The sequence below is a fragment of the Schistocerca nitens genome, chromosome 7 (assembly GCF_023898315.1).
Source record: "Schistocerca nitens isolate TAMUIC-IGC-003100 chromosome 7, iqSchNite1.1, whole genome shotgun sequence".
NCBI classification, from domain to species: domain Eukaryota; kingdom Metazoa; phylum Arthropoda; class Insecta; order Orthoptera; family Acrididae; genus Schistocerca; species Schistocerca nitens.
The window spans coordinates 519866331-519882255 of record NC_064620.1 but is presented as its reverse complement, the minus strand read 5'-3'; the positions used below and the strand labels follow the sequence as shown (position 1 = coordinate 519882255).

Here is a 15925-nt window from a genome sequence, read left to right as displayed (position 1 = left end):
TGACTAAATTATTCTATTTTAGTGCCCGTTCCGATCGTAACTAAGCCATTAAGTTGTATTCTACTCCACAGGAAGGTGATTTCTTATAAGATCGGAAGCAGCCATCTAAAAATAAAAATTAACATCTTAAACGCTACCACGAGCGTGTATACTGAAATATAATATAAAATAAAAACACTAAAAGAGAAACACCAGACAACCACAGACAACCAGCAGTAGTTACAACAGTACCAAGATAACGTCAGAGCAGTTTTCACAATAGAGCAACGATAAAAGTGTGAAGTACAAAGACAGTTTCGTTATATAAATTAAAAACACAAAATTACGGTCCATGGTTCGCAATGGATCAGTCCCAGAGGAGAACAACAACCACACGGACGTGTAACTAAAGGATGGGTAACGACGTCGTTTCCAAGATAAGTTCTTAACGCAAAGTAAAAACACTAACAGATGTCCCAGTTTCGAACCGGGCTGGTTCCATAGAATGACAGGATCCATACATTATACACTACTGGCCATTAAAATTGCTACACCAAGAAGAAATGCAGATGATAAACGGGTATTCATTGGACAAATATATTATACCAGAACTGAGATGTGATTATATTTTCACGCAATTCGGGTGCATAATCCTTAGAAATCAGTACCCAGAACAACCACCTCTGGCCGTAATAACGGCCTTGAAACGCCTGGGCTTTGAGTCAAACAGAGCTTGGGTGGCGCGTACAGGTACAGCTGCCCATGCAGCTTCAACACGATACCACAGTTCATCAAGAGTAGTGACTGGCGTATTGTGACAAGCCAGTTGCTCGGCCACCATCAACCAGAAGTTTTCAGTTGGTGAGAGATCTGGAGAATGTACTGGCCAGGGCAGCAGTCAAACGTTTCCTGTATCCGGAAAGGCGCGTACAGGACCTGCAACATGCGGTCGTGCATTATCCTGCTGAAATGTAGGGTTTCGCAGGGATCGAATGTAGGGTAGGGCCACGGGTCGTAACACATCTGAAATCTACCGTCCAATGTTCAAAGTGCCGTCAGTGCGAACAAGAGGTGACCGAGACGTGTAACCAATGGCACCCCATACCATCACGCCGGGTGATACGCCAGTATGGCGATGACGAATACACGCTTCCAATGTGCGTTCACCGCGATGTCGCCAAATACGGATGCGACCATCATGATGCTCTAAACAGAACCTGGTTTCATCCGAAAAAATGACGTTTTGCCATTCGTGCACTCAGGTTCGACGTTGAGTACACCATCGCAGGCGCTCCTGTCTGTGATGCAGCGTCAAGGGTAACCGCAGCCATGGTCTGCGAACTGATAGTCCATGCTGCTGCAATCGTCGTCGAACTGTTCGTGCAGATGGTTGTTGTCTTGAAAACGTCCCCATCTGTTGCCTCAGGGATCGAGACGTGGCTGCACGATCCGTTACAGCCATGCGGATAAGATGCCTGTCATCTCGACTGTTAGTGATGAGAGGCCGCTGGGATCCAGCACAGCGTTCCGTATTACCCTCCTGAACCCACAGATTCCATATTCTGCTAATAGTCATTGGATCTCGACCAACGCGATACGATAAACAGCAATCGTGATAGGCTAAAATCCGACCTTTATCGAAGTCGGAAACGTGATGGTACGCATTTCTCTTCCTTACACGAGGCACCACAACATAGTTTCACCAGGCAACGCCGGTCAGCTGGTCTTTGTGTATGAGAAATCGGTTGGAAAGTTTCCTCATGTCAGCACGTTGTAGGTGTCGCCACCGGCGTCAACCTTGTGTGAATTCTCTGAAGAACTACTCATCTGCATATCACAGCATCTTCTTCCTGTCGGCTAAATTTCGCGTCTGTAGCAAGTCATCTTCGTGGTGTAGAAATTTTAATGGCGAGTAGTATATATTCACACAGGGGTCCAAAACCAAAGCAACAAACTGCTATTTCCCCGTCCTGTGTCCAATTAATGATATAACCATACAAACTGTCAACAGATGTCGTTACAATCGTGTTCTGCACGGAATATGGCATTCGGATCAACGGACAACCACGCCAACAGTTACGTCAGGGCACATATCAAGCGGGTAATGTTTGCAGGTTAGTCCCACACCCACAATCGCTGCGTACAGTCACAGACAATGCAGTATGACAGAGAGAAGACGCCTACAGGCTGTCTGCTGTGAAGGGACATCGCAAACTGATGTGACCGGATGGCTTAATGTGAATCGTTCTGTTGTTTCTCGGATGAGGCTACAGTGTATAGAGACCGAAACTGTATCCTGGAGACCAGGACAGGGCCGACTTCATGTGACATCAGAAAGAGTGGACCGTTATTTGGCCGTAAGAGCACGACGGTACCGCCTTACTACTGCACTGCAACTGACGTCTGACCTCGCAGCATCCTCTGGACGTGTTGTATCGAGGCAAATGGTGTAGAGAAGGCTTCGACAGACTGGCCTTTACTATCGGCGATCTGCTGTATGTGTGCCTCTGACACGTCTTCACAGAAGAGAACGTCTAGAGGGGAGACGTCAGCTTGCCTCGTGGACGACTGAACACTGCGTCAATGTTCTTTTCACAGATGACTCCCTACTTGGTCTGGAGAGCGATTCTTGCTGGATTCGCATCTGGAGGGCACGGGGAACACGATTTCAGGACCCAAACATTGTGGAAAGAGACCGATATCGAGGAAGATCTCTAATATTGTGGGCAGGGATTCTGTTGACCACTCGAACACCCATTTATGAAATTTTACAGGTTAATCAACAAGATCTAACTGCTTTCAGGTATAGTGAGGCGATTTTGGGATCACATGCGCTACGAGCCTTGAAAATGGCCTCTTACAGCGCGAACAACATTGGTGCAGATATGTTTAGGCTGTCTGTGACAGTGTATTTACGTGTTCCTTACCCGCTCGGAATGGAAAAAGCGCCGCAATTGTTTAAATACTCAACACACAGCGATGTCTTTCCAGACAAGTTCTCTAAATAAACTACACTCCTGGAAATTGAAATAAGAACACCGTGAATTCATTGTCCCAGGAAGGGGAAACTTTATTGACACATTCCTGGGGTCAGATACATCACATGATCACACTGACAGAACCACAGGCACATAGACACAGGCAACAGAGCATGCACAATGTCGGCACTAGTACAGTGTATATCCACCTTTCGCAGCAATGCAGGCTGCTATTCTCCCATGGAGACGATCGTAGAGATGCTGGATGTAGTCCTGTGGAACGGCTTGCCATGCCATATCCACCTGGCGCCTCAGTTGGACCAGCGTTCGTGCTGGACGTGCAGACCGCGTGAGACGACGCTTCATCCAGTCCCAAACATGCTCAATGGGGGACAGATCCGGAGATCTTGCTGGCCAGGGTAGTTGACTTACACCTTCTAGAGCACGTTGGGTGGCACGGGATACATGCGGACGTGCATTGTCCTGTTGGAACAGCAAGTTCCCTTGCCGGTCTAGGAATGGTAGAACGATGGGTTCGATGACGGTTTGGATGTACCGTGCACTATTCAGTGTCCCCTCGACGATCACCAGTGGTGTACGGCCAGTGTAGGAGATCGCTCCCCACACCATGATGCCGGGTGTTGGCCCTGTGTGCCTCGGTCGTATGCAGTCCTGATTGTGGCGCTCACCTGCACGGTGCCAAACACGCATACGACCATCATTGGCACCAAGGCAGAAGCGACTCTCATCGCTGAAGACGACACGTCTCCATTCGTCCCTCCATTCACGCCTGTCGCGACACCACTGGAGGCGGGCTGCACGATGTTGGGGCGTGAGCGGAAGACGGCCTAACGGTGTGCAGGACCGTAGCCCAGCTTCATGGAGACGGTTGCGAATGGTCCTCGCCGATACCCCAGGAGCAACAGTGTCCCTAATTTGGTGGGAAGTGGCGGTGCGGTCCCCTACGGCACTGCGTAGGATCCTACGGTCTTGGCGTGCATCCGTGCGTCGCTGCGGTCCGGTCCCAGGTCGACGGGCACGTGCACCTTCCGCCGACCACTGGCGACAACATCGATGTACTGTGGAGACCTCACGCCCCACGTGTTGAGCAATTCGGCGGTACGTCCACCCGGCCTCCCGCATGCCCACTATACGCCCTCGCTCAAAGTCCGTCAACTGCACATACGGTTCACGTCCACGCTGTCGCGGCATGCTACCAGTGTTAAAGACTGCGATGGAGCTCGGTATGCCACGGCAGACTGGCTGACACTGACGGCGGCGGTGCACAAATGCTGCGCAGCTAGCGCCATTCGACGGCCAACACCGCGGTTCCTGGTGTGTCCGCTGTGCCGTGCGTGTGATCATTGCTTGTACAGCCCTCTCGCAGTGTCCGGAGCAAGTATGGTGGGTCTGACACACCGGTGTCAATGTGTTCTTTTTTCCATTTCCAGGAGTGTATATTCCAGACACCGCTTTGTATTCTATAAACTGTTTATAAACAATATGCTATACACTGCAGTCGGTCTACCACAAAATCACCAATCATCTGAGTCTTCGTCCCACATATTTCAAGGTCGGGGAGGAGGAGGGGGAGGTCTGGGAGGTTCCCCATAGTGGCAGGAGTTAATTAACTGATCGATTTAATTAATTAGACAATCAAATTGATATGTATAATATACTAGTATCGTCGATGGGAGTTCCCAAAGGGGTGGGGAAGCAGTATTCTGAGGAGGAGGGACAGGGGGGGGAGGAGAAGGGTGTGACATGGAAAACCAATTAATCCAACAATAGGCTAAGGACCTGTCAATCAGAAAGACGGATTTTCCCCAGGTGGTCATAACCCACTTAGCAGAACAATAGGTTAAGGTCCTGTCAGTCAAAAAAGAATAACAGGTTTGCCCCTGAATGTATATTTGCTCCTGATGTAGGCAACCTGCAATGCGAGGCCATGCTCTCTTTGCCTTACTATTCAAGTAACTTATATGTGTTATTGACAATAACCATGCATTTATCCCTGAGAAAAAATAATGCTGGACCACAATGCTAGCTTATCAGGAAATACAATCACAATCAACTACAACCGAAGCCTTAAGCACACACCAGGCAGTCAACACATGTAAATAAAACATTCTACACTGACACAACAAGCTAGCATACAGTCAAGGATATACTATTACAAAACTTATCTCTATGTCCCATCACTGTGTCTTTTCGATTCAGTTGGAGTTGTAACATAATCAGAGCACACCACAGTGTCATCAAGCCTATTCAAATCAAGTACTGCTATTTGAGTACTCCTGTACCAATACATGTGCAACATGGCGTCACAGTGTTTTGACAGTTCAAATCCTTCTCACACACTAATGCTGTAGAATACTCAGTATTGTAGAACATTCAGTATAATGTCGTTTATTGAAACTGAGCTACACTTCTCGAACAATAATTACATACACAAAAAAACAAAATAACTTGTAGATGACCATTCATCAAGATTGTCGGTGAGGTCCGTCAGAGTTGGTCCTAGCTCGGCGAGGAACTGGCTGTACTGCTGCTGCGCTGGCCTTATAAAGCCGGCGGAGGCCGGTGGAGTACTCCAACTTTCCCTGTATCTGTGAGGCGACATCTGTAGAAAAAGGTTCGCATTAGTCTCTAGCAAGTTCTGTTTGTTTTGAAGAATTGTTTTCCTCTTGGTTGCGCCTGCCAGTGCTTGTGTATGTTTTATGGTACATAGGGGTCTTGAGTGTAGTCTGCCTGGCAGGGGCTGTCTGTGGCAGAAGTAATAAATGCCAGCACAAATGCATTTCTGGGGACACTGAGTGGCACAAATCACTCTTATGCCCTGCTTTAGAATCGTCATAATCGAAACCCCCTTGCACTATTCCTGCCTGGATGCCAGGAGCCATTTATTTTGTATGCCCCCAGCAAAACGATATCTGCGTGGCATCCGCCCACACCCAACGCTGACCGTTGCATTCCCACAGCTCCGTTGTTCCATCAGCTTCTCCGACTCCTCGGCAGTCTCGTTTTGCCAACGTAAACTAACTGTGTTCTCTCTGCATCTTGCCACCTGTGGTCGGCGAGGTAGGTAGTCACAAAGTTTCGCACTACCTCCTGCTCACGTCTCACTTGACTGCATGCGTGTTCAGCTAGGGACTCCAAATGTGCAACAATACACAACACACTGCGATCAGCAGGTTGGAAATTAGTTGGCGCGCAGATACCCTTAGGTTGGCTCACCTTCACAAACCACGAGAGGCTACAGGTGCAGATGAAGAAAACCTCACGGAAGATTTCGGGGTCGGTCGGCGTGTCGATGAGCATCTGGGCGACAGCGAGAGAGTTGATGACGATATCGGTGGTGGCGATGAAGATGGCGCCCAGAAGCCGGAAGCCTGGCCTGCGTCCGCCAGGGGGCCTCCAGATCCCAATCCACGACAGCGCCACCGAGCTGGGACCGAGCAGCTCTTGGCTCTGGCGAGCCGTGTCCGCCATCCCAAGCACCAGTAGGGCCGCCAACGGATCTACAATGGAACAGGGGTGCAGTAAAGTGGCAGACGAGACGCCGTAATCACTGTTGTAGTTTATACACTAACTTACACACTGAAGAGCCAAAGAAAGTTGTACTCCTGCCTAATATCGAGTAGGGCTCCACGAGCATGCAGAAGTGTCGCAACACGACTTGCAATGGACTCGGCTAATGTCTGAAGTAGTGCTGGAGGAAACTGACACCATGAATCCTGCAGTGCTGTCCATAAATCTGTAAGAGTACAAGAGGGTGGAGGTCTCTTCTGAACAGCACGTTAAATGGATATGCTGAAAAATGTTCATGTCTGGGTGGTTTGGTGACCAGCACAATTGTTTAAACTCAGAAGAGTGTTCTTGGAGCAACTCTGTAGCAATTCTGGACGTATGGGGTGTCGTACTGTCTTGCTGGAATTGCCCAACTCTGTTGGAATGCACAATGGACGTGAATGGATACAGTTGATCAGACAGGATGCTTACGTATTGTGTCACTTGTCAGTGCCGTGTATCTAGACGTATCGAGGGTCCCATATCACTCCACCTGCACACGCCCAACGCCATTACAGAGCATCCATCAGCTTGAAGAGCGCTTTGCTGACATGCAGGCTCCATGGATTCATGAGGTTGTCATCATACCTGTACACGTCCATCCGCTCGCTACAATTTGAAACGAGACTCCTCCCAGCAGGCAACATGTTTCCAGTCATCAACAGTCAAATGTTGGTGCTGACGGGCCCAGGCGAGGCATAATGCTTTGTGTTGTGTAGTCACCAAGTATATACGAATTGGCCTTTGGACCGAAACCCCAAATCGATGATGTTTCGTTGAATGGTTCGCACGCTGACACTTGTTGATTGTCCAGCATTGAAATCTGCAGCGGAAGGGTTGCGCTTCTGCCACGTTGAACGAGTCCCTTCAGGCGTCATTGGTCCCGTTCTTGCATGATTTTTTCCTGGCTGCAGTGATGTCGGAGGTTTGATATTTTACCAGATTCGTGATATTCACGGAACATTCGTGAAATGGTCATACGGGAAAATTCCCTCTTCATCGCTACCTCGGAGATGCTGTGCCCATCGCTTGTGCGCCGACTATAATACCACGTTAAAACTCATTTAAATCTTGATAACCTCCCATTGTAGCAACAGTAACCATCTAACAACTACGCCAGACACTTGTTGTCTTATGTAGACGTTGACTGTTTGTCCATCTCTGTATTTGAATACGCATGTCTAAATGGCTCTGAGCACTATGGGACTCAACTGCTGAGGTCATTAGTCCCCTAGAACTTAGAACTAGTTAAACCTAACTAACCTAAGGACATCACAAACATCCATGCCCGAGGCAGGATTCGAACCTGCGACCGTAGCGGTCTTGCGGTTCCAGACTGCAGCGCCTTTAACCGCACGGCCACTTCGGCCGGCCATACGCATGTCTATACCAGTTGCAGTGTATGATGCAGCTCTACACTCTTTCCTGGGTCTGACTTACCAACTCTTCATATTTGCTCCACACTGCAAATGTATTTAAAAATATAATCCGCACGCTACCGTGCTGTGCGTGACGGAGGATAACGCCTACCGGTACTAGTCATTTCCTTTCCTGTTCCAGTTGCAAATACAACGAGGGGAAAACGGCTGCCTATTTGTCACCGTACAAGCTCTAATTTCTCGTATCTAATCCACGCGATCCTTACGTGAAATGCATGATGGTAGCAGTAGAAAACTTTCGCATCGGCTTCTAAAGGAAGTTCTCTAAATTTTCTTAATAATGTTCCTCGAAAAGAATGTCGCCTTCCCTCCAGCCATTCCCATTTAAGCTTCCAGTGGATCTACGTACTATTTGGGTGTTGTGCGAACCTTCCGCTAACAAATCTAGTATCCCGCCTCTGAATTGCTTCTACGTCTTTGTTTAATCCGACCTCGTGCGGATCTAAAATACTCGCACAGTGGTCAAGGATAGATCGCAGTATACGCGGCCTTCTTTACGTATGAACCACGCTTTCCCGAATTTCTCTCAGTAACTCGAAGTCGACTATTTGCCTTCCCTATCACAATCCTTACATGCTCGTTTCATTTCAAATCGTTTTGCAACGTTACACCCAGATATCTAAACGAAGTGACTGTCTCAAGAAGCACACTTCTAATGCTGTATCCTAACATTAGAGGTTTGTTTTTTCTTCTCATTCGCATTAACGTACATATTTCTACATTTAGAGCTAGCTACCATTCAGCACAATGACTAGAGGTTTTGTCTGAGTGATCTTGCATCCTCATAAAGTCACCCAAATTTGACCCCTTCCCATACATCATAACATCATCAGCAAACAACTGCATATTACTGACCACCCTGTCCACCACATCATTTGTTCATATCGAAAATAATAAGTGTCCTATAGCTTTTTCCTGGGAAGCGCCTAACGATAATCTTGTCTCTGATGAATACTCGGCATCGAGGACAACATGCTGGGTTCCGTTACTTCCTCGGACCGCCTTGCTATGATAAAGTCTAGGTCTCCCTTTACAGTTTTCACATTCCACTCTGTCCTCCGTTAGCTAAGTGTTTCTTATTGCTTCAGGATGCGTCCTGTTAGCATGTGACCCATTATAGGGAGACTATGACAACTTTTCTCCTCAGTTCGAGTCGGTGCATCTTCATTGCATCTACCAATTCAATCTGCAGCATTCTTCTGTGGCACTGCTTTTCATAAGCATCTATTCTTTTCTTGTCTTTACTCTATTTGTTTAATTTCCATATAAGGTAACACTCTATACAAACACTAAGCGCCTTTTGTTGTGTTGTCTATAAACGTACATGGCGCATTACGAAGCCAATGCACCTCATGCCCCGTATGTTCGCTGATGACTAACAGGAGCATCGCATAGTTTATGCGACTCCACCCATCTGTGGTACATAGGCTGCAGTCACTAATATATGAGGTGTATATCCAGTGCATATTTCGGACGGATGGGAAGCATGCTCGGATGACCGAGGCGGTGACCACTCGTAGTATGTGGGAGATACGGGTTTGAGTCCTGGTCTGGCATGTATTTTTACCTGTTGCCATTGACTCATTTCAATGCCCACTGTAGCTAATGTCTTTGAAAACCTTTGAACTGCTATCACTAACTGTCGACACTGGAACAGGTTACACTTTAAAGTGGTAACGAAGGAAGGAAGGAAGGAAGGAAGGAAGGAAGGCCCTTTGGCTATGGACGTCGTACGAGACGGAATACAAGCTCGGATTGTGTCAAGGATGGAAGGATGGGGAAGGAAATCGACTGTGCTGTTTCAGAGAAACCATCCTTGCGTTTGCCTAGAGCAAGTCAGGGAAAGCGCCTTAAAATGGTAAATGTGTAGGTAGCAAGGGAGCTTCCAATAACGTCCCGCAACTTATGAAATACACTCATATTCTAAAAACCTTTCAGTGAAATAACAAGTTGCACTTCACACACGACAGCAAAGGGATAGGGCCACTGTAGACGAAACGACAGAAAATTCAGACCATTTGGCAACGGCAGCAGAAAATCTGATCCTTGGTTTGAAGTCAGAGGAAGCGAGGCATATAATTAGAAAATGTGACATAGCTGACGTTCCCTCTGAAACTTCCTATGTCCCAGGTCTCAGAATTGTTTAGTTTCTGGGAAAGTACGGCCTAGTACGCCTGCTGCCTATGAGACAGATTGTGCATCAGACTGATGGTTCGAAAAGCGGCAACAGCAGCTGGATATAAAGACAAAGGCTGTAACTGGTATGCCGGCCGGAGTGGCCGAGCGGTTCTAGGTGCTTCAGTCTGGAACCGCGCGACCACTACGGTCGCAGGTTCGAATCCTGCCTCGGGCATGGATGTGTGCGATGTCCTTAGTTAGGTTTAGGTAGTTCAAAGTTCTAGGGGACTGATGACCTCAGAAGTTAAGTCCCATAGTGCTCAGAGCCATTTCAACTACTTTTTTGTAACTGGTAACGCGCAGATATTTTTTATGTGGTACCCTAATACGTGTGTTGGTTGTTTTTCCTCTGCGTCGAACCGTCTTCCCGGGAACAAGCCACATAATTTACTACGTGATTTTTTCTGCACGGTCATAACGGAATCACTAAATTAACTACCATTGTCACTATAGACTACCCGTTTTTCTTCCACGCGTCCACACTTCAACACCTGACTTGCCGCCCAGGGGAAAATAACTATTAATGGCGTGCTCTTGCCACATGTACTTGGGAGTACTACCCAATCTAAAAAACAAAGACTTATAATAGCCAAAATTATTATTCTGAGGTTCTGATGTTCAGTACACCGTCGTGAATCACCAATAGAAATTTCTCCACGTGTACCCATTTCAGTCTGTATATGAAGCACGAAGGCAATAAAACGGCTTGTGTTTAATACAAAATAGCTGCAAATGAAAGTCATATTACATGTAGAAGTTTTTTGCTAAAATGTTCGTCTTTTTCACAATGAAATCATAGGTTTACAAGTTTTTTAATGCTGATTAATGCTAGAAACTTGCCAGTCGCAGGTATATGGATTCATACCATCATCGGGAGCACTCTCTTGTCAATTTTCTCGACGTCTATTAGTTTTTTGTGTGGTGTGATGATCCGAATAAGCAACCTCTTTTATCTTACCAACGAACCAATTCACCAGAAAGAAAACGACCATGGTATTTAGAAGAATGTTTACCCACACTAACAGGCTTGAGAGTAACGAAATAGCGGGCCTTACTGCATGTAGCCTACCCTGTTATTCGAATAGTTCTGTATTTCAAAAAATAGCGAAAGATACTTCCTCAGAAGAGATTTCGAACCGCTAAAATAAATCTATCGGGGAATGATTCTCAAATTACTACGAAAATAAATGTTGGGATAGTGATTCTCAAAAGAAGGAACAGAACTTTAGTTCCTCCTCTTTAACCCCCGCCCCCTTTGCCACCCCACTCTCTCTCTCTCTCTCTCTCTCTCTCTCTCTGTTTCTCCCTTAAACTCCGCCCTCCCAAAACTAATAAAAAATATCAGGTGGATTTCGTTTAGATTACCCTTTTCCTCTTAATTAGCAATCTCCCTCTCTTTCCACTCTTTTACTTTCGTTCTCTGTCATTAATCCCGAAATCTACGAAATAGTCCAATTTTAAGTGGTCTGTTTCATAACTCACTCTTAGTTCTCAAAACTTTCACGCCTTGTATCCTTTTCTCCCAATCATAAATGGAGCTATGACATACTGAGGCGTCGCAGCTAGGGCTCGATTGCGAATTTTTCTATTAAAGCTTTCTTGTATGAATGTACGTGAGCTCCAGTGTAAGCAGTCAGAATCTTATTCGATCTGCAAAGGGCGAGCTGTGTCCTGCAGACATGTGTCATGATCATATGGCGTGACTGCAGCGTGTGAAAGTAGCGGAGAAGCGGTTACATAGTAGTTACATTCTCTGGAACTATAAAAATTAATAACTGGTCTAGAAATAGCCTGAGGAACTTCATATTAGGTACATAACCTTCTGTTGTGTAAAGGAACAATGTGTCAAAATCTGAAGACAATAACTGTCATAATTTGGAAGTTAAAAAAGGAAAAGTCAGTAAAAAACATGACACTTAAAAAACTAAATCAATATATATATGTTAATAGTTCACCAACTGTGACTATTTGAAAAGATATGTTAACACCTCAGTGTTTAGATTCAAATTTGGAAAGTTCTCAGTTTAGAAAACCTTTCGTAATTATGTGTTAGTGTGAGTGTGAAAGAGAGTACTTGTGTGAGTGTATGTGGGACATTCGCAAATATCAGAGATTTTCAGTTTGTAATTCTCTATAGGAACTTGCAAGTGTTCCAGCTTTGTATCGTGGGAACGAATCCACCAGTGGTTCTCCTACTATTGGAGATGGATGTCCAAGTATGTTTGAATATGTAAGAGACAGCCAGAACGTTCGCGAATATATAGTTATATTCCAGACGTAAAGTACAGCTTAAGGTTTATTTCATTTTATTGGTTTAACAAGAGAGTTTTGAGTTGCTTATTTTAATGGCGTCAATGAGCTGAGAACAGTGGTTGGTTCTTGCTAGATTTTGGCGCGAGCCGCACCCTGAAAGTGAGTTCTGATTGACCGTAATTCTGTACAGCCAATAAGGGGTGAGACGGTTTGCCACCTAACGCGTGAGATAGAGGGGCTTGTAGAGGCAGCGAGAAGGAGGAGGTGGTGGACTAGCTTTCGAAGGAGCCGGTCCTGCTGAAAGTGTCCGAACGCATTATGTGTAAAATGAAGTGACATTGTGTCTTCGGCGTTTCGGTACAGTGGTAAAGGTAGTTGGTGTTTACCATTAACTATTTGCGAAATTTTAAGAGTCTAGAGATATTTTGCTCTGGAGAAAATCGCGTGTGTAAGCTTTGAACTAAAAGCGTGGCGGTACTAAGTAAATTTTTGTTTACTGAGTATTTATGGCGAGCTAAACCTTTATTTAAAATCAACCACTGAATGCCGAGTGCCAAAGTAAATGGCAGTTTATTGACTGTGTTACTCTCGTAAATGATTGCGGAATTGGATAGGAAAAGTTCTGGTTGTTTGAGTGTGACGAGGTCTGTGAACAGGAACTTTAATGATTTAAACACATGTTGCCTGATGATCTTGCTTAATAGCAATAAAAAAATCCTAATGCAAGTTTAAAAAGACCTTTGAACTTAGAAATTTTAACAGCAACCCATTTCCGATTTATTCTTTACAGTTCACAAGACTATTTTCAGCGGCCTCCGACGTGTAGTTATGAAATCTCAGTTTCTTCACCACTGCTTTTCTGAGATCTCTTAAGTAGATGCAGTCAGGAGTTACGTGTGCAGATCTGCAGCAGTAGGTGGACAATACATGTTGTTGTGACGTGTGCAGATCTGCAGCAGTAGGTGGACAACACATGTTGCAGAACCGCCGTCGACTTGCGAAAGAGCGTGTTACGTCGCAGTACTTCTTCCTTGTGGTAATGTTTTTTCATCATTGTGTTTTGTGGTTACAGCCTTCTTCATATTCTTTGACATCTCCCTCACTTCTTCCTTACCATCTCCCTCTTTCTCTTTCTCTCTCTCTCTCTCTCTCTCTCTCTCCCTGTCCCTGCCACCCCCCTCCCCACCTCTTTCTCTTTTATTCTCATCATCTCCCTCACACGCACACACACAAACACACACACACACGCGCGCGCGCGCGCGCGCGCGCGAATAAAGGCTATAAGAGAGGTCTTAACGTTCAGGAAAACGCACAGCGTAGTGGATAATTTCTGCAAAATCTCGGTTTCACTACACTTTTGTCGTCCATGGAGAATGAAGAAGTGATGTTATGGTTACAATAATAATATAATGAACTCTAAATTAAGTTCCTGTGCGTGTGCGTGGTGGTTCAGCAACAGTTTCCGACTTTTGAAGGCCAGTGTAGTTATTTAGTGCAGAAGCAGAGTGCGCAATACATAAAAAGCAGGTGTTATTAACAGAAGGGAGCTTTATCACATAAAGGACTAAGGTTTTTAGATCGCTTAGAAAGAAAATGAACTTTATTGTTTCACTAGAACTGATCTGTTTCATTGCTTGTGACTGCTGGCTTTTCTTGTTTTGAACATTGATCCAGAGAAGTTTCCTTTACTGATGGAATGGGATGTAATCAGATTGCTACAGAGCCGACAGTAGTATGTAGAGACGAGTTTTCATTCTTTTGTCACCAGCAAGTTATCTGAGTTAGGCATCACTATGTTATCATCTAAATTAGTGTTGCAAATAGTGAAACATAAATGTCTTTTGGAATTAATTGTTGATCATTTTATTTTCCAAAACTTTATGTAAAAGACATATTTAGCCTAATTCCTATTTAAAACATATCTCTGTTTTTTGTAAAGCTTCACTCTGTACCTGGACTTTCGTAGAATCATGAAATTGAATTATAACTTAAATTTTATTAACATTTTGATGATACTGTATAATACTGTAATAGCATTTCCTTATGTATAACACTGTCGTTACTCCTGCCAACTAATGTTCACGTCGGCAGTAATCTGCAGCGGTTGTGCCAGTTAGTAATTTAAGTTAGACGGCAACAGAATTTATTACTTTCAGAAAGCTCTAGATAATGTTTTTCAGCATGCAGCATTCAGTTTTGATTAGTGAATATATAAAAATATTATTTCAAACGGTGTTGGTATAATTGAATGGAAATAGAAGTAATAAATGCCCTGTCAAGTGCAAACATTTGTAGGCTTATTAATTTTAAAATGAAATCATGAGCAAAATTTGTCAAGCACCGAAGATAACTAAAAATAAAAATCAGTGGATTTCTGATGCTTTCTACGCTCAGTTATGCTCACGGACTAAATGTGCGGATAAAATTACCTGAAAATCACAAATTTAATATTTGTAGTTTTAAATAATAATAATAATACCATTAGTATAAGTCGAAATTAGTAAAATTATTTCGGATTGTAATATGGTGGTAGCATCAGTAACCTAATATTTAGACTATCATGCTGAACGTTGTATGACTGCAACCTTTCGAGCTTAAAAACGTGTTCTCTAATTTTTGTCTACAGTAAATATCGAAGCGGAAAGTAATATTATCAGGTAGTAAGAGGAAATGGTTATTTTGAATAAGAACATCTTAGTTTAAGCATTACTGTGTCTTTTATGGACAGTAATGGAAACTACAAATTACTGTAACCAGTCACAATGTATTTTCTAAGCATTTTCGAGTGCTCAACTTCCACGACCAAATGGATCTGTGTGAAACAACGAGGCATGCAAATACTGTTTGTACGACATATGGAACTCTGTGGCACTGTCTACTAGCATAAGAGAAGAAAACGACAACTTTTTGTATATGAAATCAGCATCTTCTACGTTAAACCTTATACTAAAATAATGCTTTGCTTTTTGTTTCCTGCTACCAGACACTGCCACAGATTATTGAAAAGTCGTACATTCAACGTATACATGCCTTAATAATCTAGATAAATCAGTGTGATGACGGAAGTTTAAATCCTGCAAAACTGAAGAAGAATGTCAGTATGTTACAAATGATTCTAATAATTTGTAATTTCAGTTGAAAATGGATATTAGTGAATTTCATTTCCTAACATAGAATTAGACGTATGTCAGAAAACAATAGCGACAGGTATCCCAGAAAAATCGTCGTACCTTTCAAGTGCTGCAGCTCGAAGATGTTGACGTACGATGGCAGGGCGCTACTGCTCGCTGATGTCAGTCGACGTACGACCGAGCGAGGTATCTGTGGCGAGGGGTAACACACCTACAAATGTCTGCGTTGGTGTGCCTTCTCCCATTAAGTGCTGGTCTCAATAATTCCGTGTTGTCATTCCACAGATTTATGACAAATGAACACGTCCTGGCTAAGAACTTGCAAAGTACTGTGCTGTATTGACGGCTGACAAGCGAAGAGTTCAGGGAAACGTCATTCAAATATCGTATGACTCTT

The 15925-nt window shown here is 44.5% G+C and overlaps 1 protein-coding gene across 1 annotated transcript in view; it reads right to left on the bottom strand.

The window, feature by feature from the left end:
* The window catches only part of LOC126195364 (uncharacterized), a 75262-nt gene extending 59562 nt beyond the window's left edge, over positions 1 to 15700 (bottom strand). Inside the window, exons 1-2 of the mRNA XM_049933941.1 lie at positions 15628 to 15700; positions 6195 to 6478 (exon numbers count right to left, since the gene is read on the bottom strand). Of these exons, the coding sequence (XP_049789898.1) occupies positions 6195 to 6449 (255 nt within the window). The 5' untranslated portion in view covers positions 6450 to 6478; positions 15628 to 15700. The remainder of the gene's footprint in view (positions 1 to 6194; positions 6479 to 15627) is intronic.
* Between the last annotated feature and the right edge of the window lie 225 nt (positions 15701 to 15925).